General features: G+C 43.9%; 1 protein-coding gene across 1 annotated transcript in view; it reads left to right on the top strand.

Moving 5' to 3' along the window:
* Nucleotides 1–26,683, top strand: part of BTBD9 (BTB domain containing 9) — a 149,722-nt gene that overhangs the window by 120,246 nt on the left and 2,793 nt on the right. The window contains exon 10 of the mRNA XM_083175427.1: nt 20,176–20,254. Within this exon, the coding sequence (XP_083031553.1) occupies nt 20,176–20,254 (79 nt within the window). The remainder of the gene's footprint in view (nt 1–20,175; nt 20,255–26,683) is intronic.

The raw sequence follows: 26,683 nt of genomic DNA on the forward strand, positions 1-26,683 counted from the left end.
ACTGCCCCGTATATATAACACATGGTGGGGATAGAACCCATGACCTCAGTGCTGTAAGGCAGTAATGCTAACCACTACACCATCCATGCTGCCCGTATATATAACACATGGTGGGAATAGAACCCATGACCTCAGTGCTGTGAGGCAGTAATGCTAACCACTACACCATCCTTACTGCCCAATAATCGTTATGAGTTATTTAGCTGCAACTCATTTTGGGTATCTCATTCCATATTTCCTTGTAGAAAATGTATGGAATTATACTGTAGGTCATAATCATGGCCATGGGGCGTTCAGTACACAGAACATTTATTACTGGAGGAAATACTGTACCACAATCTAATCTTACGATACGTTGCTTGGTCCTGTGTTATATACCAGGAGCTGGGTTATGGATTTATCAGGCCTTTATTCGGCAGCATTTGTGTATTGCAGTCTCTGATAGTAGCAGGGAAGCCAGGAAGTGTCATTACTGACGGCCCAGATGCGGATCCTCGGCACATTATTGTCAGCCCTGGGCTGTCACCTCATTGTCCGCTTCTTTCAGGACAGTCACTGAGAGCAGTAAGTGGATCTCGCGCTCTGTGGCTTCCGTCATGCCTGCTGCTGCCTCGTTCTGATTCGTAGCCTCCAACGTTTTTCGTTCTCCATTTTTTTCTACCCCTCGCCATGCCTCCTGCTCACCCTTTTCAACCTGTCAGTTGCTCGCCGCCCCTGACGGCGAGCATTGACCAATGCGGTGTACGAGGATTTATTCGCTCCATTTGTAGGCAGTATTCAATAATTGCAGAAATATGCAGAGAAACGCAAATGAGTCTTAAAAAACGATTCCAAAGCAGCTGACTGTGAGAAGCTGTGTACATTATCTCCTCAAGTCCAAACGAAGGAGTGAGGAAGAAGCCTCGCTTCTCCCCCTGGGTGCGAGAGGTCCTTTTGCCCACTAAAATTTAGCATTCACTATTGACGCTATTGGTTGACACAGGAAAAAGGTCAACATAAGCAATAGGTCAACATCACAGAGTGTGTGAGAGTGTGGGGATTGTTCCCAGCCATCTGGTTCTTTGCTGTGTGGGGAATGTATGCAGCCATCTTGTTCTTTGCCTTGCTGTGTGAGAGTGTGGGGATTGCAGGCAGCCATCTTGTTCTTTGCCTTGCTGTGTGGGAGTGTGGGGATTGCAGGCAGCCATCTTGCTCTTTGCCTTGCTGTGTGAGAGTGTGGGGATTGCAGGCAGCCATCTTGTTCTTTGCCTTGCTGTGTGAGAGTGTGGGGATTGCAGGCAGCCATCTTGTTCTTTGCCTTGCTGTGTGAGAGTGTGGGGATTGCAGGCAGCCATTTTGTTCTTTGCCTTGCTGTGCAATATTGTAGGGATTGGACAAAGGGTTTGCTAGGCCCAAGTATCTGTATGTTACGAAAGCGGTACAGCCACTATAGCAGAGTTTCCGAAACTCTGCCTTTACAGTCCAGAATTTAAGGATATCCATGCTTGAGCACATGAACTTAATAAGTACCTCAGTCAATTTACTTTGCCTATCTCTACTCTAACATGGATATCCTTAACACCTGAACTGCAGTGGCGGCTTTTGGGACAATCTGCCCTATAGATTGCTATCAGCCACTTTGCTGTAGAACCAAGATAAATAATGAGGTAAATGGTAAATCCTTTGGCCATAAGTTTACGTTTTTGAATCTTCCCAGTGCATTTGCTGAATATTGATTCCTGTGATACTGCGTTGTGTTCTTCCTGTCAGTCTTCCTTCCCATGTTATCTCTCACCATATCCCACCCTGTCCCCATACACCCGTTTCGTCGTCATGTCCTACTGTAGAGGGGTCAGAGGCCACCGATTACAGAGACTGCGAGTCTGTGGTCCTGCGCAGTAATCCTAACCTGACGAGGCGCTCCGGTCTCCGATACCTTTGTGACTCCTGTTCTCATTTCCCAAATACCAGCTGAAATGTCTTTATTTCCCCGCTCCGTCAGATAAGTACAATGACTTGGCGAGGTGCCGCGACTGTGCGCTTTCATGTACAGAATGTGTGCCCGAGATAAGCCTCGCTGCTTTCTTCCCGTACAAAGACACACACAACGCAATACGCTTTCAAGTGGTTATTTTCTTAACAGCCATTTGATAGCGACAGTCCATCTCATGTCTTATTCTGTAGGATTTCTTTGTGGGTTCTGAATTCGGGCCCTTTATCTCCAGAGAGTCTCGTCCTTATCGCCTTAACATTTTCACTCCAAGCTTTGCCTACAATGCTGGGGAATAAAGCCTGCGCTGATTCCGCTCTCAGATACGCCAATTTGCCGACGGTATGAAGAGAAGCCGACATCATACTTGAATTAGCAGTTTTGAACCAGGGGGGACATATTATACTGAGCAACGGGATACTTGTTACATCTGTCGCTGCAGAACTATCCAGTACATCGGCGGTATTGTCTGACGGACGGAATAACAAATTCCTAAATGTACTCTGGAAATAGGTGTTATCTGAGCACCTGAACGATTACCAGCCGGGGGTATCATCTGCTGGTCTGCACCATAGCTTCAGAGCCTGATACATACATTCTATTAAGTTTGGACAGAAGTGCGGAGGGTTAAAGTGGGTGGGGTCACACATCTGCTTGTAGCCAATCATAGTTAAGCCATTTTGACAGCAGCATGGAGTATTTCAGCAACCCCATCTAGAGTGGTTGTGCTGCTTTCGGGGATCCCTGCATCACAGAGCATTTTTGGTCTATGGGGTTTTGCACTGATGGTACAGCAATGATGGTTGATCTCATTAACTGATTGTATTGGGCATAATTCAGACCCCTATGCAGGTCTGGAATTGGAAGCCCTGTCCATTATCAAAAGACTGCGCATGCACATAGTACACTGTATGCATGCGCTTGGCGTTTGAGGGGGGTAACAACTGCCTTTTCCGAGAGTGTCTGAGTTAGTCTAAACACCGAATTCTCTCAGCCCAGCAAGCAGGTCTGAATAAGGCCCCATATTGTACCGTGTTCAAGTATAATGTTGGCCACTCGTTGCCATTTTGTTAGCATGACATGTTTGCATTATATCTAGGGTTAAGCTACACACGCACAGTAGCCTTCATTTTAGCATGCTGCATCTATCAAAATCTGTGCAGTTCCTCTTCCCTGCCCGGGGTTGCTGTGGTGCTCATAGCACAGCGTGGTCTGTATTTCAGCAATTATATGCAGACCAGAGTGTGTTGGAAGCACAACGGCATTTAGCTAAAATAAGAGCTAGGCTAAGGTAAGCAAAACCCACTATGTAGACATCAATCTGGTGTCAACAGGTTAAATATCTACATGAACATGTCAACATTGAGGTGACGACATTTTGGATATTGACTTTCATACCACACCCTGGAATGATTGCTCCTCTCGCTCTCTCTCGGTTCTGCCATGGATATTTTGTCTCGTCAATTTACAAGCGGGCGATGATCAGACAGCACCAGCTGCGACCAGACACGCGGATGACATGTGTTTATAGATTTCCATGTACACTAAGCTGTAAAAGAAACATTTCAGCGGGCACGTCACCATTACATGTCCCGTTGATGTATTGTTGGATATTGTGACGCAGCTCATCGTCCTAATGAAGAAAAATCTCCTCAGGAAGGGGGCCCGAATCCCGGGAGACGTCCTCTCTGTAAATGAGCGGAGTGACCTTTGCGTCCGATCCTGTCAGGCTGACAAAACGGGAAGAGTCTTCTCCGACTCCGTAGCATTGTAAAAATGTCATCTTGTAAGTGCCGACTTCATTAAGCCGCTGCTGAAGTCAAAACTTTTTTTGCCAGTAATAAATATGCATTATCAAGTCGTTGCTTTATGGCAGTCATATAAAGCACGGCGCGGCAGGACTGGAGCGCTTCCTGTCTTCCTATCACCTGGGTGATGTAGGATGACATCTGCGGCTGCTGCTGAGGAACTGGCTGTTTTTGGTATTAAAATGTAATCTGTCTCTTATCATAACTGAGCCTGCGGGTAGTGAGGGAGTCGCCGGCGTGCGGAGTCCATGGTGAGACGCAAACCGTTGGGGTAGGGGCCTATTCGGGCCAGAAGAAATGGGTCTGAATCGGCCTCTAAATTCATTTTTACATTACAGCCACTGGGGCATAACCTCAGGCCTTAATGGTTCCCCTTCTGCGTTATAGAGCCAGACAGCTAATTATTATTGTGCTGCAGTGCCATATACTGTATATTTCTAGTGTCCGTGAGTCACCGAAATACTGCCATCTGCTGGCAGAGAGGGAAACTACATCTCTCTCTCACACATGCACAAACACAGAAGGTAGCAGACTAGCTTTCGAAGCTTTTGCTTAGAGCAGGCTTACTAGTATGTGTGTGTGTGTATATATATATATATATATATATATATATATATATATATATATATATCTATCTCTTGTATTTTGCCGGCACTCCAAAAGTCCAACTGCCCCGGTGCCACAACACAAGCAATTTAGAAGTCCAAAAAGAACGGCACTCAGAGACTTTGCAAATTCTTTGAATGAAGCTGTATTCAAGGCAGGTTAAGTACTTTCGGGATCTCAGTCCCTTCCTCAGAACCACATATAGCCAACCATTAGCCAACCATATAACCGTTGGCTATATGTGGTTCTAAGATCCCGAAAGTACTTAACCTGCCTTGTATACAGCTTCATTCAAAGAATTTGCAGTCTCCGAGTGCCATTCTTTTTGGAATATATATATATATATATATATATATATATATATATATATATATATATATGTATTGTACACTTTGAAGAAGGGGAGTTTGTATCCCCGAAACGTCGTGTTTTACCACAGTAAAAGTTTTTTCACAAGCCCCAGATGACGCACCCATATCTTGGTCTTGACAAAGGACCCGGCGTGGCTCGAAACGTCGACATTTTTATGAAGACTTTGGTGATGTATTAAATTTTTATTTGCATCAAAATCGGAAGACTGGTGAGTGCTCTCTAAATAGACTATATACAGTATATTTGGCTGTACCCCTGGGACTGCGGATTGAGTTTGGCACCCCAGCAGTTGGAATTTTGAGGATTGAGTGTGCTGGTTCTATGCTTCTATATATTTATATATATATATATATATATATATATATATATATATATATAAGAAAGGGGGGTTTGTGACCCTATCCTGCGCTTTATTGGGTGAGCAGCAAAACTCTAGAGGCTCCGCCGCTAATGGGAGTCTGATGTAAGGAATGGAGAGAAAAGATGTAGAGGTGCGCTCAGAGATAGTTTCACCAATCCACAATTGGGAAAATATAAAACATTTATTACGAACAGTAATACAATTAAAAAACTTTCATAAAAAGCTTCTCATTAAGAGTACATTATACAGTTTCATGGTGTGTCATTGTCATCCAATATCGTTTTGATCATAGGTGTTAAAAGATCACGCAGAACCCTACGCGTTTCGTCCACTAGGGACTTCTTCAGGGGTAATACACCAGGATCTAAAAAAGGGGGATGGTGAAACATTGCCGTAAAGAAATGGAATTTTACTGGAAGAACTGGTTTAAGAAAGATGTTTCTATCAGCATATGGAGGACCGGAGGAAGAGACAATAAAAAGGAGAGAGCAAGAGGAGAGATATGTGGGCAGTTCCTCCCAGGAGACTGCAGAGAGAGTTTCAGGAAAAAAGTTTTTAGATCAGGATTTCCCAAACACACCTCAGTGAGTAACGGTGGTAGCTGATAAACATACCTATGGAAATTAAGTACCTTGGTTCGATACACACGAAATTATATTGGGTGACTCTTTTGAGAGTTTATTAAGGGTAATGTGGTCACTGTGGTTAATTCGGTGACCTTGTAATAATCCCCTTAGTAGTGGATATAATGGAATCTGTAAATTGATACAGTGCGCAAAAATAAATACATACATCTTCATTTCAAATGAGGCCAATTCTTAACACTTACAATAAGACAACTTAAAATATAATAATCCTCTATGGGTATACACGTGTCTTTACATATGGCCCGATGGTCAAAGCAGGGTACAGTTGGGAAATGTACAAAACCACCTGTGTGGTACAACATGTGTACGATTGATATTATAAATACTTAGATTAAAAAATAATAAATCGAAATAGAGTGGAGGAAAAAATGTACATACCAAATCAAGAAGCACAATAAAACTCCTCTCCGACAGAATAACCAACTGCACAGTCAATTCTAAATATTGATAAACATCAATCGGTTACAAATTCATACATAAGGAAACTTCTTCTAATCATTAGACTCAAGCTAACCACAATGTGTAAGCCTAGAAAAAATGGTTATAGGCTTTGATAGTCCACACAAGAGTATGGAGGTAAAGAATACCCATATAATTTAGTTGATTCTCCATAGTGGGTTACACTACAAACCTAATGTAGAGCTGGTAAATTACAATGGTTCCCTCCAAAATCAACTAAGACAATAGTATACATATGTAGCTCTTGATTTAACTCATAATCAATGTGAGCTTTTCAGAGTGCCAGTACATCCGAATAGTACACAGTTTAGTATTTTATACAAACAGCAGAGACATTCACTGAACATTAGAGAGCAAAAACATACAGTGATCAGAAATATACAAGACCAATTGGGAGCAACCTACCTGATACTGCAAGCCTCAGTTTTACACAGCATGTGGAGAGATAATGACCCTCTGTGGAGTGAGGCTTAATATACCCCTCTTAGGATGACCTCACTTCCGGTTTATCAATTAATAACAGACAAAGTAAACGGACTTATTAGGTGCTGGGATGGGGGTATAGCTACTAAGACTCTAACAGGGCAAACCCCAGTCCTCCGGAGTATTGTGGATATTCATAATCATTACAATAAGGGACCGTATATCCAGGAACGCTCTGCGTTCCATTTTGCGTGTCAGCCCTCTATTTGAGTGGCTTGATCACGTATAAGGAAGTCCTCCGATAGGCGGCTGTACGTGAGCGGCTGTACGTGAGCGGGAGGGGGTGGGCGTTAAGCCCGCTTGTTGTTACTAGGTTGCGTAGCAACCCTACGCGTTCAACGTGGCTGAACGTGGGCGGCTGTACGTGAGCGGGAGGGGGTGGGCGTTAAGCCCGCTTGTTGTTACTAGGTTGCGTAGCAACCCTACGCGTTCTATATACACCACGTAGATAAGTTGCTAGACGTGACCTAAACATATCGAGCGTGCGTCTCATTATACACCGTGTGTACGGGCGCCGCAGCTGTAAGACAGATCGGACCCATGATGTCTAACTGATAACGTGTTGCGTATTAGTTATCATTCCATAGTAACCATAGTGACCTATAGTATGAGTGTCAGTTTACATAACTTAATGAAGGGATGTGTTACTCCCTAAAAAGGCTGGTAAAGGGGGATTACAAGTGTCGCTCCATATTCTAATTCTGAAACAAGTGTATCTCCATATTCTAATAATGAGACAATATAAAGAATGTAATGAACCCTCAAAACATAGTGTATGGGAAGTGTAAGTGTAATTATGTTACTTGTGATTGGCTAACAATAAAATATGTCTATGTAACTATGTTTCTAGTGATTGGCTGACAATAAAGTATAATGATTAGGGATAATCCCTAAATAGTGAAAATAAGTTAATTTTAATTAATAATCCAAGTGTTTATTAGGTGAATACTCCCATTAATTCAATTTTTGGGGAAAAAACCCCTGAGATAAATAATATAAAAGTATCAAAAATGAAAATATATAAGGGACGTGTCTTAACAAATAAGGGAGAATGGGTCGAATGATATCACTACTACATCGATATGGTAACCCATGTGTAGGGCAGGAGAAAGTGGGGGTCGGGGACCTACTCAATTTATACGGGTCCTGGTGTCGATACCAAATAATGAATACTAAGAAAATGGGGGGACAAATATGACTAATAGTCCATTACCGCAATGGAACTATCCTTCGAACTGATCGGAATAATCTTCAGAAAGTGGTCGAAGATATTAGAAATGTGAAAAATCTATTTTCCAAAAAATAGGGAATAGGAAAAAGGAAAAAGATCTAGTCCCTAAAAAAGGGGGGAGAACATTGGTTGGTTGGATCAATCAATGTTACAGACATATGGTTTATAGCCCAATTGGTCCTGTATGTACATATTTTCAACATTTTTCATCACATAGTTCAAAAATTTTAAAAATTTAAAGAAGGAGGTATAGGCAAAAAAGGGGAGAAGGAAAGTAGTATGTGACCTAATTGGTTACTCTACAAAAAGGAAACAATGTCAATGTTCTCGTTGAGACCATTGGGGGCTAAAGACCCTAAGGTAAATATCCAGAATGTCTCCCGCTTGGATAGGGCGAGATCCCTATTCCCGCCTCTAGGGTTCTGGGGGATACATTCAAGAACAGTGAAAGAAAATTTTTTTTCCGGATTGGAACTATGTTGATGAAGATAATGGCGGGGTAGATTATGAGAAGTCAGCTTGTTCTTGATACTTCTAAGGTGTTCCTGAATTCTTATTTTCAGCATTCTCTTGGTCTTGCCTATATAATATAGGCCACATCCGCAAGTAATTCTATACACAACATAGTTCGAGACACAAGTACAGGATTGATTCAAGGTGTAGGATTTATTCTCAATGGTCTTCCACAGAAATGGTTGCTTTTCCATGTACTTGCAACATATGCATTTAGTGCACGGGGTACATCTGATGGTATCCTTTAGAAAGTGGTTCCCCTTTTTTTGGGGTGTTTTATCCAAACGGAAATGACTAGGAGCTATTAGGCTTCTCAAGTTAGGGGCTCGTCTGTAGACCACGTTGGGTGACGAGGGCAATGTGGGTCCCAGGACTGGGTCCTTCAATAGGATATGCCAGTGTTTGGCCAGAACTTTCTTAATGCGATAATTTTCCTTATTGAATTGAGTGATAAAAGGACGGCATGAGGTTTTTTGAACCCTATTCTCCATTTTATCACGTAATATTGCTTGTCTATCCGATCTTTCGGCCTTTGATCTGGCTTCCTCGATTCTTTCCTTATTGTATTGCTGATGAACGCACTTAGGAACCAACTGATTACTAAAAAAGAGTTTGAGTATCTGTATATGAAACATCCCATTATGCCAATATTCTACCATCTGCCCAAGGTCCACAAGGATAAAAAGAAACCCCCTGGAAGACCCATTGTGGCTGGCGTGGAATCTCTAAGTGCAAATCTGTCACACTTTGTAGACCTTCTCCTACAACCTTATGTGAAACTCAACAAATCCCATCTGAAGGATTCAACAAGTGTTCTACAGAAAGTTCAAACCATCAAGTGGCAAGAAGATTTCCACTGGCTTACGGTGGACGTCCAGGCACTATATTCGTCCATCCCGCATTCTAAGGGAATGGAAGCTGTCAAATGGACCCTCTTGAAGGACCCGAAGAAATCCGAAAAAGAAGTTGATTTCATCATTGAGTGTATAAGATACATCCTTACACACAATTACTTCGAATTCAACGGTACTCATTATCTCCAACAAAATGGGACGGCTATGGGGACGAAATTCGCCCCCTCATACGCCAACCTCCTAATGGGGAGGTGGGAAGAGGTGTACATCTATGGCTCCAGATTTGAAAAACACATCAAATTCTTTTACAGGTATATCGATGACCTAATATTCATCTGGCAGGGAGACACATCAAGTCTGGAAGACTTTAATACCTATCTCCAGATTAACGACTATAATCTGAAATTCACTTCAAAGGCCAACAATAAAGAAATTGATTTTTTGGACCTCACCCTCAAGGGAATACCTGGGGAGTTTATTAACACAAAAACGTATTTTAAGGATGTTGACGCCAACAGCTTCATCCCTTATAATAGCTGCCATCATCCAAAATGGAAAGACGGAGTACCATATGCTCAGTTCCTCCGACTCAGAAGGAACTGCACAGAACTCCATGACTTCATACAGCAATCTGAAGTCTTAAAAGAAAGATTCATCGAACGCGGCTACAATAAGGAAAGAATCGAGGAAGCCAGATCAAAGGCCGAAAGATCGGATAGACAAGCAATGTTACGTGATAAAATGGAGAATAGGGTTCAAAAAACCTCATGCCGTCCTTTTATCACTCAATTCAATAAGGAAAATTATCGCATTAAGAAAGTTCTGGCCAAACACTGGCATATCCTATTGAAGGACCCAGTCCTGGGACCCACATTGCCCTCGTCACCCAACGTGGTCTACAGACGAGCCCCTAACTTGAGAAGCCTAATAGCTCCTAGTCATTTCCGTTTGGATAAAACACCCCAAAAAAAAGGGAACCACTTTCTAAAGGATACCATCAGATGTACCCCGTGCACTAAATGCATATGTTGCAAGTACATGGAAAAGCAACCATTTCTGTGGAAGACCATTGAGAATAAATCCTACACCTTGAATCAATCCTGTACTTGTGTCTCGAACTATGTTGTGTATAGAATTACTTGCGGATGTGGCCTATATTATATAGGCAAGACCAAGAGAATGCTGAAAATAAGAATTCAGGAACACCTTAGAAGTATCAAGAACAAGCTGACTTCTCATAATCTACCCCGCCATTATCTTCATCAACATAGTTCCAATCCGGAAAAAAATTTTTCTTTCACTGTTCTTGAATGTATCCCCCAGAACCCTAGAGGCGGGAATAGGGATCTCGCCCTATCCAAGCGGGAGACATTCTGGATATTTACCTTAGGGTCTTTAGCCCCCAATGGTCTCAACGAGAACATTGACATTGTTTCCTTTTTGTAGAGTAACCAATTAGGTCACATACTACTTTCCTTCTCCCCTTTTTTGCCTATACCTCCTTCTTTAAATTTTTAAAATTTTTGAACTATGTGATGAAAAATGTTGAAAATATGTACATACAGGACCAATTGGGCTATAAACCATATGTCTGTAACATTGATTGATCCAACCAACCAATGTTCTCCCCCCTTTTTTAGGGACTAGATCTTTTTCCTTTTTCCTATTCCCTATTTTTTAGAAAATAGATTTTTCACATTTCTAATATCCTCGACCACTTTCTGAAGATTATTCCGATCAGTTCGAAGGATAGTTCCATTGCGGTAATGGACTATTAGTCATATTTGTCCCCCCATTTTCTTAGTATTCATTATTTGGTATCGACACCAGGACCCGTATAAATTGAGTAGGTCCCCGACCCCCACTTTCTCCTGCCCTACACATGGGTTACCATATCGATGTAGTAGTGATATCATTCGACCCATTCTCCCTTATTTGTTAAGACACGTCCCTTATATATTTTCATTTTTGATACTTTTATATTATTTATCTCAGGGGTTTTTTCCCCAAAAATTGAATTAATGGGAGTATTCACCTAATAAACACTTGGATTATTAATTAAAATTAACTTATTTTCACTATTTAGGGATTATCCCTAATCATTATACTTTATTGTCAGCCAATCACTAGAAACATAGTTACATAGACATATTTTATTGTTAGCCAATCACAAGTAACATAATTACACTTACACTTCCCATACACTATGTTTTGAGGGTTCATTACATTCTTTATATTGTCTCATTATTAGAATATGGAGATACACTTGTTTCAGAATTAGAATATGGAGCGACACTTGTAATCCCCCTTTACCAGCCTTTTTAGGGAGTAACACATCCCTTCATTAAGTTATGTAAACTGACACTCATACTATAGGTCACTATGGTTACTATGGAATGATAACTAATACGCAACACGTTATCAGTTAGACATCATGGGTCCGATCTGTCTTACAGCTGCGGCGCCCGTACACACGGTGTATAATGAGACGCACGCTCGATATGTTTAGGTCACGTCTAGCAACTTATCTACGTGGTGTATATAGAACGCGTAGGGTTGCTACGCAACCTAGTAACAACAAGCGGGCTTAACGCCCACCCCCTCCCGCTCACGTACAGCCGCTCACGTACAGCCGCCTATCGGAGGACTTCCTTATACGTGATCAAGCCACTCAAATAGAGGGCTGACACGCAAAATGGAACGCAGAGCGTTCCTGGATATACGGTCCCTTATTGTAATGATTATGAATATCCACAATACTCCGGAGGACTGGGGTTTGCCCTGTTAGAGTCTTAGTAGCTATACCCCCATCCCAGCACCTAATAAGTCCGTTTACTTTGTCTGTTATTAATTGATAACCCGGAAGTGAGGTCATCCTAAGAGGGGTATATTAAGCCTCACTCCACAGAGGGTCATTATCTCTCCACATGCTGTGTAAGACTGAGGCTTGCAGTATCAGGTAGGTTGCTCCCAATTGGTCTTGTATATTTCTGATCACTGTATGTTTTTGCTCTCTAATGTTCAGTGAATGTCTCTGCTGTTTGTATAAAATACTAAACTGTGTACTATTCGGATGTACTGGCACTCTGAAAAGCTCACATTGATTATGAGTTAAATCAAGAGCTACATATGTATACTATTGTCTTAGTTGATTTTGGAGGGAACCATTGTAATTTACCAGCTCTACATTAGGTTTGTAGTGTAACCCACTATGGAGAATCAGCTAAATTATATGGGTATTCTTTACCTCCATACTCTTGTGTGGACTATCAAAGCCTATAACCATTTTTTCTAGGCTTACACATTGTGGTTAGCTTGAGTCTAATGATTAGAAGAAGTTTCCTTATGTATGAATTTGTAACCGATTGATGTTTATCAATATTTAGAATTGACTGTGCAGTTGGTTATTCTGTCGGAGAGGAGTTTTATTGTGCTTCTTGATTTGGTATGTACATTTTTTCCTCCACTCTATTTCGATTTATTATTTTTTAATCTAAGTATTTATAATATCAATCGTACACATGTTGTACCACACAGGTGGTTTTGTACATTTCCCAACTGTACCCTGCTTTGACCATCGGGCCATATGTAAAGACACGTGTATACCCATAGAGGATTATTATATTTTAAGTTGTCTTATTGTAAGTGTTAAGAATTGGCCTCATTTGAAATGAAGATGTATGTATTTATTTTTGCGCACTGTATCAATTTACAGATTCCATTATATCCACTACTAAGGGGATTATTACAAGGTCACCGAATTAACCACAGTGACCACATTACCCTTAATAAACTCTCAAAAGAGTCACCCAATATAATTTCGTGTGTATCGAACCAAGGTACTTAATTTCCATAGGTATGTTTATCAGCTACCACCGTTACTCACTGAGGTGTGTTTGGGAAATCCTGATCTAAAAACTTTTTTCCTGAAACTCTCTCTGCAGTCTCCTGGGAGGAACTGCCCACATATCTCTCCTCTTGCTCTCTCCTTTTTATTGTCTCTTCCTCCGGTCCTCCATATGCTGATAGAAACATCTTAGTTCTTCCAGTAAAATTCCATTTCTTTACGGCAATGTTTCACCATCCCCCTTTTTTAGATCCTGGTGTATTACCCCTGAAGAAGTCCCTAGTGGACGAAACGCGTAGGGTTCTGCGTGATCTTTTAACACCTATGATCAAAACGATATTGGATGACAATGACACACCATGAAACTGTATAATGTACTCTTAATGAGAAGCTTTTTATGAAAGTTTTTTAATTGTATTACTGTTCGTAATAAATGTTTTATATTTTCCCAATTGTGGATTGGTGAAACTATCTCTGAGCGCACCTCTACATCTTTTCTCTCCATATATATATATATATATATATATATAAATCATTAAATATTGTAATCATTGCTGCCCCCACTGGGAAGGAGGAGGGAGGGAGCAGCGAGGTCTAGCGGCGGCGATGCCTCACTCAGACAGTGGCGGTGTACCAATTACCTGACGACCCGGGGTGCGGCGACGAATTTCACCGGGGGAAGGTGGGACGCGAGGAGATTGTCATGTACATGCAATCTGGACACAGTACATGTGATTTAATGCTTAAATTGCATGTACATCACCCTAGTGTATGGGGGACTTTAGTTGATGCTTGGCAGATTTAGTACCTCTCTGATCTGGTCCACCCTCCCTATATCTTTGGTGCGTATGTGTGTGTGCGCGCATTTAAGGCATTGGATAGTAGAATAATACCTGGGGATTCCCTTATAATCACAGTATAATAATAAAAAAATAAAAAAACAGGTTTAAAAAGAAACCCATTTGGTTTAAATCGCGGTTTAAACCAGCCAACTTTTGCCACTTATTAACCCATTGAGCATCTGTGAGAGATCTGCTAAAAATTCCAGCGTCATCCACATTTGTTATATAAATTCAAATATAAAATATTAAATAAAAAAAGATTATATCTCCTATGTATAAGGTAAACATTAAAGGTCATTATGATGAATAAAAAATGTTTGCTTAGCAATTTTTACACCTATTTTGACAAATTCCCTTGGCGCTCAAGGGTTAATGCTGTTTCTATACAGAAAATAAGTGTTAAGTGGTTGCAGTTCCATGTGACAGCGGCGCTTGGTGCCTGAGAGCGGGAAATGTTTTCCCAGGTCAGCAACCAAGTTGCTCTTTAAAATACCAAAAAAGGAAACTAATGGGAAATATATATATTTTTTCATTTGAGAACTCTTCCTCACTTCCAGATTCTTTCCACCTTGCCGTGTGTTTCTCCAGCCATCCAGAAACCTTTCCCTTCTCATTTGTCTTTTATCATAACTGCACAATATGAAGCATTACTTGTTTCCCCTTCCAGAAGCCAATTACACGGCTAAGTTGTTCCATTCCTCTCCTCTTCCCTCTGCGAGGCTGTGCCCTTTCTAAAGAACTTTATTCTGTCTTCTACTCGTACCCGAAGAGCGTGGGAGTGTCGCTCCGGCGTTGTCGCGTATGCGGCGCAGACATCACAGAGTCAGCGTGATCCGTGCGTGCTGCAAGACTCCATCACAGTTACTCCATCTATCTAATCATTCTCCCCGGCTCACAATGTCCTGATAGAGAAGGCTGAAAAACATCATTATTAGATAATTTTGTGCAGACGGCCGGCAGATAGAGAGATAGGCGTGCGCTGTGGGGAGATGCTATCCAGTATTTAGAGGGAGTTCTGCAATTTGCGGTGTCTGCGCCGTGGATCTGATTTTAGGTAAGGATCAGTTACTCAATAGACTCTTCTTCTATCCGGTTCTATCTAGTGTGGATTCAGATGTTCTTTGTGCAGATGCACACAGGGGGTCATTCTGATCTGTTCGGTCCCTGGCGTATTCGCAGTGGGGAGCAGTGTTTTCGCCCTGCGCAAGCGCATATTTGCGTATGCACATGTGCAGGGCTGCTGTGCGGATGTGTTCGCACAGGGGGGGAGAAGCGGTCGGCGGCCAGGGGGCAGCTACCCCCCCCCCCCCCCCCCCCCCCGTTCTCGGACCGGATGGTGCAAATATAGGTCAAAGACTGACTTATATTTGCGTTTGCGAACAGGGGAAAAATCATTTAAAGTTCGGTGACCATTGAATAATTTCACCTCTGTACGCACCCTCATGAATAGATGTTTATGTTAAACATCCATTTGCTATGCATCGGGAATGTATGCCGGGGGGGAGGAGGTGGTGTTAGTTGGCTCGCTAAGCAGTGAATCAGCGAATCAACCAGAATCAGGCCCACGGTGTAGATTGCTACAATCGCAGATGGGTACACATTACACGGGGGGGGGGGGGGGGGGGGTCGCGTTAGGCCCACGGTGTAGATTTCTGCAATCGCAGATGGGAACACATTACACGGGGGGGGGGGGGGTGGCGTTAGGCCCACGGTGTAGATTTCTGCAATCGCAGATGGGAACACATTACACGGGGGGGGGGGGGGGGGGGTGGCGTTAGGCCCACGGTGTAGATTTCTGCAATCGCAGATGGGTACACATTACACGGGGGGGGTGGCGTTAGGCCCACGGTGTAGATTTCTGCAATCGCAGATGGGAACACATTACACGGGGGGGGGGGGGGGGGGTGGCGTTAGGCCCACGGTGTAGATTTCTGCAATCGCAGATGGGTACACATTACACGGGGGGGGTCGCGTTAGGCCCACGGTGTAGATTTCTGCAATCGCAGATGGGAACACATTACACGGGGGGGGGGGGGGGTGGCGTTAGGCCCACGGTGTAGATTTCTGCAATCGCAGATGGGTACACATTACACGGGGGGGGTCGCGTTAGGCCCACGGTGTAGATTTCTGCAATCGCAGATGGGAACACATTACACGGGGGGGGGGGGTGGCGTTAGGCCCACGGTGTAGATTGCTACAATCGCAGATGGGTACACATTACACGATTTTTGCTAACGATATGCACCATAACGAAATTGTTAATGCTGTTTTCGTGCATATCATCTGGTGTGTATGATGCATGGTCCTGCGGGTCGTTAATGAGCGATATCTTTATAAGAATGGTATAGTGTGTATGGGGCGTAAGGCATAGGCATACAGTGAGCACACGTGTATGGCAGGAAGCTGGATGATCGGGCGACGCAAAGACCAACAGGAGGTATTCAATTGGGAACGGGTCAAAGCAAAGCACCTGAAATATGGGGACCAAATGCGGTTCACTAATTAGGGGTCTGTGTTCTCAGGTGTTGACATTGACACCAAAACAATGTGAAAACTGCCGTCAACTTTTTCATTCGTTGACCTGTTGCTTGTGTTGTCATTTTTCCCATGTCGACCTTTTAGGATGCGCACCCACATGGCCATTGCAGACCGCTCTGTACAGCGCCCGGATGTCATGTGCGTCGACAGTCTGGATCTGAGCGACATTAGGTTCAAACCACAAAAAGCATAGACCTGTAGGAGACCCACACTCTGGGTGTAACCACTGATGGGGCGCGGACGGTCTCCTGCTTTATGTGACACACAGTGGGGCTATGGATTTCGGATGAACCCGTTGCCAGGTGTAAAACTGATATTTATTTGTGGACATATTTCAGTTTATATAGAGAAAAATAAATCCTCTTTCTATAGGGGCACAGTGTCTTTCTATAGGGACACAGTGTCTTTCTATAGGGGCACAGTGTCTTTCTATAGGGGCACAGTGTCTTTCTATAGGGGCACAGTGTCTTTCTATAGGGGCACAGTGTCTTTCTATAGGGGCACAGTGTCTTTCTATAGGGGCACAGTGTCTTTCTATAGGGGCACAGTGGGAATCATCCTGGGATGGAACAGATAAGGGGATTCTCTTTTTCAAGTGTATGTACAGCAGGCGTGGCCAAACCTGTCCTCAAGATCTACCAGCAGTTCCTGTGTCTCCGGCCACCTGTGGATCTATAGTAGGAATGAATGCAGCAGGTTTGGAAATGTGACAGTTAGTAATGACTGCACCTGTGCACAAGCTAGGTGGTCTGGGGAATGTGACAGTTAGTAATGACTACACCTGTGCACCAACTAGGTGGTCTGGGGAATGTGACAGTTAGTAATGACTACACCTGTGCACCAGCTAGGTGGTCTTGGGAATGTGACAGTTAGTAATGACTGCACCTGTGCACCAGCTAGGTGGTCTGGGAAATGTAACTGTTAGTAAGGACTGCACCTGTGCACCAGCTAGATGGTCTGGGAAATGTGACAGTTAGTAATGACTACACCAGTGCACCAGCTAGATGGTCTGGGAAATGTGAGTTAGTAATGACTACACCAGTGCACCAGCTAGATGGTCTGGGAAATGTGACAGTTAGTAATGACTACACCAGTGCACCAGCTAGGTGGTCTGGGAAATGTGAGTTAGTAATGACTACACCAGTGCACCAGCTAGATGGTCTGGGAAATGTGACAGTTAGTAATGACTACACCAGTGCACCAGCTAGGTGATCTGGGAAACGTGGACCATTGGTAGATGTTGAGGAACGGTTTGGCCACCCCTGATGTACTGTATGTGAAGCCTGAGTACTATATATCGGCATGTTCCATCATCATTACTAAATAAAAATGAATGGTTTATAAATGAATGTAGTAGAATATTACAGCCAATAGACAAGGAGAGGGGCAGAAACTGCTCACAACTCCAGTGTGGATCCTAATTGGGACACTCAGTTTCATTGGCTGTGAAGTTTGAAACTTCTTTCAATTCATGAAATGTGACAATGCTGATTGGTTACATTCTGTCACTGTGATATCAGTACAGAACCCTGTATAAATAGATACTTTGGGGGAAATTTACTAAGGGAAATTTGTAAAAAATAGGTGTATTTGTATCCAGAAATACACTGATTTTTGACATTTACTATCCCCAAAATACGGCAATTCGTATTCGTATTGATAGCACATCAATACGACTACGAATTGCCGTATTTTCGGGATAGTAAATGTAAAAAATAAGTGTATTTCTGGATACAAATACACCTATTTTTTACACATTTCCTTTAGTAAATTCCCCCCTTGGACTCGTGCCAAAGATTCAAATGCCAAATAAATAATTAGTGGCGGTAGAGGATAAACTTGGCATGCAGTAAAATACTACATTAACCAACTATAAGCAATGAAATACATTTTATTATTATTATAATTACGTATCATTCTTTATTACTTTATTTTATTTTTACTAAAACTCATCATTTATTCCAAACCCAAGTTATATTTGACATATTGCCTAGTGTATACCCAGCTTAAATCACACACAATATATATATATATTGTGCAGCAATACACAGTAATGATGATTGCGATCTGCAGTGCTGCCTAAGGCGCTTCTGAATGTTACGCTGTGCACCCACACGTCCATGGGCCCACCAATCACAGTCAACTGCCCATTTCTATGGCTAGCAGCCAAGAGGACTCATTACGCATGTTCAGCGCACAAATGCGTCATCCTCTAAATAAGGCCACAACTGGATGGACACGGGCAGGGAGAGATAGGCGGGAGTCATTGTTACATGCATTATAAATACATTAAGCATACTGATCTAATTAGTGTCGATGAAAACAAAATGCAATTCCCCAATTTACTATAACCTGCTATTCTGTAGTGTTCTTGGTAGAGTGGCTCTCATCTCCAGTCCTCAAGTACCCTCAACATGCCATGATTTCTGGATTTCTTTCACCACGCCCGGGCGAGTTGATCCATTTTGCTGGGTCAGTAATTATCCCAACTGGCTCCACAGACAGAAATCCCATTAGGGATCCTTGAGGACTGGATTTGGGAAGTCATGTACTGTACATGACGTTTCCCGGGAGCTGTGGAATATGTTGGTGATACAGGAAAATGCTAAATTACCGATCGGAATAACTAATTCATTCAGTATCTTTTTAAAAAATCTGTTTGAAACGTTTTCTTCACCAAAAGGGCTATGGGTCATAGGGTCAACAAGAGGAAGATGTTGATGGGGTTATGTCAATGCTAGCATTAGTTCGAGATGGGGTTTTTCACTTTTTTTTATCCCGAATGTTGACACAGTCGACTAAAAAAGTTCGCCATGCGCCGGGTACAGTTGCCACACTCGGCACGCGGTTACATCCTCCCGCCACACAGGCTTCATTTACAGAAAACTGATGACGCTGTAACAGCAGCAGCCGTCGGTATAATCTAAACGTTCTCTAATTACTGCTCGTTCTCCAGCCGTAGTACATACGCATACCGGAGAAGCTTCAGGTGTCCTCCCTCTCTCATCAGTCCCAGCGCCAGATCTCATTTCCTTCTGAGATACTGTGCACATCTATTTGCTGATAATCCCGTAAGCCTGCAGGCGGGGAAATAATGGTGTCTCGGTTACTGATGTAACGCGCACCTTCGTCCCGTGGGGAGAGATGTATAAATATCTCCCATCCTGTAAGCATTCCTTTATCCTCCTACTGTTACTGCGTGATCGTCTGTGGATTGTCAGCAACCTGAGGGGATAAGGATATTTCTTTGTAGTGTCTGTCCCTGCGTGTATTCCGCCCTTAGTACATATAACAGCCCTTAGTGACTGGTTATTTCACCAGGCGCACAGTGTTGTTGTCATTTTAAAATCATTTGTTGTTTGTTAATGAGGGGGTTAGTGACGTGTGTCTTGTGGAGGGGTTGTGTGAGGAATGTTGTGTCGTGTGCGGGATTTCAGCCTCAGTGACTCACAAGGCTTATTCGCATACTGTTCTGGTGCGTTGCCGACGGGCCAATCAGATGCCAAGCACTGGGCATACCGCCACCTCGAGGAACGAGCCTTGTATTACTCTAACGATGTAGTTCAGGAGTGTTTATCTAATTGGGTAGTACGTAATAGTGTAACGAGAAGACGTAATGTCATTGACGGTCTCCATGTTTTCTAGGTCGTGGCAGACTATCACTTTTGATCAACATCCGACGTGTTTTATCAGGATCGTTGGCACTCACAACACTGCGAACGAGGTGAGACTCATGGAATGCATTGTACAACTGTGTGTAAGCATGGAACATGTTCTGTGTATTCCCTGCTTCCCCCAGGATCCAGAGCGTCACTGCCGGGGGTACAATGACCAAAGCTTCTAAATCAGACCGTGGGGGTGCCTGTAGTAACCAGATTCCAGCTATCATTTCTTATTGCATCCTGGAAAATGTGAAACTGGATATGATTGGTTACTGTGGGCAACAGCACTTTAGCCCCCCCCCAGGTTACAGTGAATAGAGTTGTCGTGGAAACTCTGCCATAGAAAATCGCTTCCTTGTACAGCTTGGATATAGTACTGACGGGAATCACGGCCTACCCATCTGGCATCTCCTGGGCTACCTGCTTATAAAGGCAGCAGGTTATGCTGAAGGTCCCCTGTGCTCTAGAAGTAAGGGGGATGCAGCTGGTTGGCGCTGCCCAGCATCAGACCGCTCAGCAGCAGGGGTGGCCTGTGCACTCTCTATTGCACTAGTCCCATATTGCACCTTTTGCGTAACTTCTGTGAAAATGTTTTTTTTTTTGTTGTGTTTTTTAAACTAGTTACTACAGTATGTCAGAAAGGTTAGATGTCTCCCATAGCAACCAGACGTTTTGTTTTTATGTTTCAAACTATGATACTCTTTCATAAACACCCTTCTGCCTCTCTGGGGCAGATGTATTAAGCCCGAGGAAGAGACAAAGTGAAAGGTGATAACAGACAAACTAATCAGCTCCTAACTGTCATTTTATTTTTCTAACCCAGGGGCAGATTAATTCAGCCTGCTGAAGTGATAAAGTGGCCAGTGATAACCAAGCAGCCAATTAGCGCCTAACGCTCAAGTTACAGGCTGGTTTTGAAAAATGACAATTAGGGGTTGATTTGCTACTGCGCTATCACCGACCACTTTATCACTTCACCAAGCTTGATAAATCTGCCCGCCCCCCCTAATTTGGAGCTGATTGCCTTCTGTGTTCTCACCTTCCTCTTTATCACTTCACCAGGCTTAGTAAATCCGACCCCCCCACCGCCCCAAATTAGGAGCTAATTGCCCCCCTGTGTTCTCACCTTCAGCTTTATCACTTCACCAGGCTTAATAAATCTGCCCCCCACCCAAATTAGGAGCTTATCATCTTCTGTGTTCTCATCTTCAGCTTTATCACTTCACCAGGCTTAATAAATCTGCCCCCCCCCCCAAATTAGGAGCTTATCACCTTCTGTGTTCTCACCTTCCGCTTTATCACTTCGCCAAGCTTAATACACCTGCCCTGGTGTAACAGAGAATAAGCTTTGTAGCTCTGCTTTATCCAGCGTTGTTTTCCAGTGCCTGTGTTTGTGTGCACAAGCCGGTGAATGCTATAACACCCTCCTCCTACATTAGATCAATGAGCTGGAAAGTGTGTAATAACAGAGGCTATGGTGGTTATTTCTCCATTCCCAGCTGCTAACCAATCTATTGTATATGTGTGGATGGTAAATCTATTGTCAGTATTGATTACAGGTTTATCAATTTCCTTGCTGAACGAGATACACAATATATCGCTCTGATTAGTCGCTTATTTCTTTATAAATAATAATTGTAACGTGCATGAAAGACTCATCACTTGAAGTAAAACAAATAAGCGGAAAAGAGCTTTTTCCTAGACTGTCTGATTTCCCTAATACGCTGAGAAATGGAAATTCATTTACACATCCCATCCATTTTATTATGGCTTAAACACTTTAGAAATTGGGCAGTATAATGACTACAATCTGTATGATAATATCCAGAAGTGACACGCAGAATGATTACATCGACTTTCTCAGATGCCAGCGTTGGCGTTCGGCATTGTCCGCTAGCACACAGTACGGTCTCCAGCCAGTCCTACAACGCTGCCGTTATCCATGTCCGGGGCTTACACCAGTACCCTGCTTCCTAAGGGCCAATCAGGAACTGGTGACATCACTGTGGTGACATCATCTAGTGACCTCACTGAGGTGTCATCATCTAGTGACCTTTACGCTGCTTGTCAGGAAGGTTTACCCCACCTGCTGCACATACCTGTTGTATGCAGGTAACCGGTACATTTTTAATGGCTTTACAGGAAATAAAAAAAATATATATATTTTATTTTAAATGGGGTATATTTAAAGTCTGTGGCATTATATGCAAATAAGAGGGAGGAGACAGATTTAGCTGCACTCTTAAGGCCCCCATACACTTCCGATGGATTGAGTCCAGAGTTATGCAAAATCAGCCAAAATCACGTGTTTGACATCCCATCTGATCCAATATGCAGCCCCTTGTGCTTGGGTTCCGGAGGTTGGATCTGCTTACACATCCAACCTCGAACTCGGAGCCCCTCCCACACATGCGTCACATGCGATACATCACATGCAAATGAGCGCATTCCATATATATATATCATGCAATCCTGTCGCCTGGGAAGGTCCCGGGTGGCTCAAGGAGGGGGGGGGGGCTCAGATGGCCAAACATCGCAGCAGTGTATGGCCACCTTTTAGGGGTAAATTTAGTAAGGTCCGTGTTTGCCCGAGTTGGCAAACATCGAAGTGTTTGAGAATTCTTTCAATCATGGAAATTTACTAAAGAACAGACACAGGAGTGTTGGTTCTATTAGAGATGAAAAACATGGGTGGATTTGATTGGCCATGCAGCCGCTCACTACCTACGGTGGCGCCCTCTGATTTGCCGTTGGCGTCTCTTGATAAACAGCCAGCCAATCGGCTCCTGTCTGACATTTTTCAAACACAGCCTGTGACATGGCAGGTAGGAGCTGATTGGCTGGCTGTTTATCACTCTCCATTTTATCACTTTTGAAGCTTAGAGAATCTGGCCCCTAATGGCAGGACTCTTGTGGATCCCAGTCATTCACATACAGGAAATGTATATTATACTTCCTGATGTCCGACTGGCTCAGATCTTGCTCTTTCTTATTTATTTTAACCCCTGGGATGCATACTTGGCCTAAAGAGGACCAGATATGCACTAGAAATAGGTGAGTGTGGATTTTTTTTTGCAGGTCACACGGATTCTGTTTGGACCACAGGATGTCAATGACTACAGATAATGGGCCAGATTCTCTAAGCTTCAAAAGTGATAAAATGGAGAGTGATAAACAGCCAGCCAATCAGCTCCTGTCTAACATTTTTCAAACACAGTCTGTGATATGGCAGGCAGGAGCTGATTGGCTGGCTGTTTATCACTCACCATTTTATTACTTTTGAAGCTTAGAGAATCTGGCCCAATTTCAGTAAGTATGTGTGATTGTGAGCGTGCAAGAGTGTTTATTAAAGTTATACTATTGCGGCATGTGTGTTTTTTTTTTCTTTTTACAGGGACAAACAGAAACGTAATGCCCCGCATGCTGGTACTTGTGGTTCCCCAAGTACCAGCATGTGAGCAAGGCTTGCTGGGACCTGAAGTCCTCTTGTAAAAGCCAATTTATTTTTTTACAACTAAAATGAATGGCCTGTAAATTTGGTACCCACAGCTCAGGGGTGCCAGGGATAGCCCCACGCTTCTGCTTTAGCTTTGGGTGTCTGGACTGGGGTGGGGGGCCAATTAATTGGGGACTAATTAGTGTACCCTCTGACTGTGTCATTAACGCCCTGGCTAGTGGAGCCCGCTGGTGCTGGTATAAATACTGGGGATCCCTCATCTTTCTCTCCTCGTATTTTTTAAACCAGGATCGGTCCAAGAGTCCGGTGCCGGTTCATAAAATACAGGGGGACCCCACGTAAAGAGCCCAGGGCTGGCTATCCCAATGGATTCTGGTAAGTATACAAACCCAACCTTCCCTTTGCCTAGCCCAAATGACTTCTTTCACTGCAGCCTAACCCTTACCCCTCCTCTCGCAGCCTAACCCAAACAACCCCCCCCCCATCTAACCCCTTACCTTCCCCCTTTATCCTAACCCTAGCAACACCTTTCCCCACAGTCTGATCTTAAAAACCCCTCCCCCACGGTCTGACCCAATATAAAAGACTAAATACTCCTCACCTCTGAGGTGAAGTACCACCAGTGACCACTAGAGGCCACTCGATGGACCAAATGACTCCTTAACAGAAAGTGGAAACAAAATGATCTGTTTCACACTTGTTTGGATATGGAGAGAGGGAGCTGTTAAGACAGAGATTGGAGGTAGGAGCAGATAGGGACATAGCTGTCACCACACAGTAACTGTCCTCACACTGGCCCCTATTCAGATCTGATTGCAGTACAGTTTTTGGGGGAAAATGGGCAAAACCATGTGCACTGCAGGTGGGGCAGATGTAACATGTGCAGAGAGAGTTACATTTGGGTGGGGTGTGTTGAAACAGAAATCTAAATTGCAGTGTAAAAATATTGCAGCCAGTATTTACCCTGCACAGACACAAAATAACTCACCCAAATCTAACTCTCTCTGCACATGTAACATCTGCCCCACCTGCAGTGCACATGGTTTTGTCCATTTTCCAAACAAATGTGTACTGCGATCAGATCTGAATAAAGGCCACTGTGTTCACTTGGCCATACACTGACACGTCCTCTCCTGCCCATCTAAGCTGACACTGCTTAGTATCTATGACTTGTAATATCCACTGATCACGTTAGCATCGATCCGGCTGACATTACCGTGAATATTATAGAATCCACCATTATCGTATGCTGAGGACTTGATGTAATTCCCCCTGCGAGTGTCATTATGTCACCTATAACGGAAGAGGCGTATTTTCATTACAGAGGATCTAGAAAAGTCTCTGATAACCTCTTTGCGTTCTTTTTATAATGATCATGTCTTAAATCCTACCCCTCAATGCTGAGCTCGGAACGGGGTGGAACAGTTTGTGCACGACTCACACTTGCACGTCACACTCAAGGCCCCATTCATGGTGCATTGATCTGAATGGTTACCAGAGTTGTTCTCAGTAGTGACTGCCCCTGTAATAAGCTAATTGCATACACTTGTACCTTAATTAATTCATTTAGTTACAGTTTCTTATATGCGCTTTACAATTAGAAACAACAGTGATTAAACAAACTGGGTAGAAACAAACCGACATGGAGGTAGGAGGGCCCTGCTCGCACGCTTACAGTCTATAGATAGTACTATCGATAACAATATACTATAAGTTACCGAGAGTGTGCGTGTGACAATCTTGCCTATAGATCATGTGCGAGCAGGGCCCTTATACCTTATACCTTTGACTGTCTGTAAATACCCAGTTTGTTGTATCACTGTCTCCTATGGAGTATGCTGCGCTATATGCACCTCTGCTCATCATGACTCCCTTATCTAGCACAGGAACTGCACATTAGCATTAATTACAGCCTTATTCAATATCAGCTTCTGCAGAATGTGCTACTGCCATCGCTCATATACTGGGGCCACCCTAAATGGTATCACATCACAGGAATCGCAGCGATTAGGATCAACCCCTACCCGCACATCCTGCCTGAGAAGGCAAATGTTCCGTCGCTATCGGTCACGTTGCAGCGGCTGCATATTACATCAAACAGCCGCCCCAGATCTCCCCCAATACTCGGCATCCCTTCTCACGGCCTAACCTCCCCTCCCGTGGCCTTACCCTAACTTCTTCTCCTGCACCCTCGCCTCATCCCCACAGTCTAACCCTAGCCTCTTCTCCTGCAGCTTAACCCTAGCCTCTTCTCCTGCAGCCTAACCCTAGCCTCTTCTCCTGCAGCTTAACCCTAGCCTCTTCTCCTGCAGCCTAACCCTAGCCTCCCCTTCTGCAGCCTAAACCTAACCTCCCCTCCCGCAGCCTAACTCTAACCTCCCCTCCCGCAGCCTAACCCTAACCTCCCCTCCTGCAGCCTAACCCTAGCCTCCCCTCCTGCAGCCTAACCCTAACCTCCCCTCCCGCAGCCTAACTCTAACCTCCCCTCCAGCAGCCTAACCCTAACCTCCCCCTCCTGCAGCCTAACCCTAACCTCCCCTCCTGCAGCCTAACCCTAACCTCCCCTCCCGCAGCCTAACCCTAGCCTCCCCTCCTGCAGCCTAACCCTAACCTCCCCTCCCGCAGCCTAACTCTAACCTCCCCTCCAGCAGCCTAACCCTAACCTCCCCCTCCTGCAGCCTAACCCTAACCTCCCCTCCTGCAGCCTAACCCTAACCTCCCCTCCTGCAGCCTAACCCTAGCCTCCCCTCCCGCAGCCTAACCCTAGCCTCTTCTCCTGCAGCCTAACTCTAACCTCCCCTCCCGCAGCCTAACCCTAACCTCCCCTCCTGCAGCCTAACCCTAACCTCCCCTCCTGCAGCCTAACCCTAACCTCCCCTCCTGCAGCCTAACCCTAACCTCTTCTCCCACAGCCTAACCCTAACCTCCCCTCCTGCAGCCTAACCCTAACCTCCCCTCCTGCAGCCTAACCCTAACCTCCCCTCCTGCAGCCTAACCCTAACCTCCCCTCCCGCAGCCTAACCCTAACCACCCC

This window comes from Crinia signifera, chromosome 3, assembly GCF_055691185.1.
Source record: "Crinia signifera chromosome 3, ASM5569118v1, whole genome shotgun sequence".
NCBI classification, from domain to species: Eukaryota; Metazoa; Chordata; class Amphibia; order Anura; family Myobatrachidae; genus Crinia; species Crinia signifera.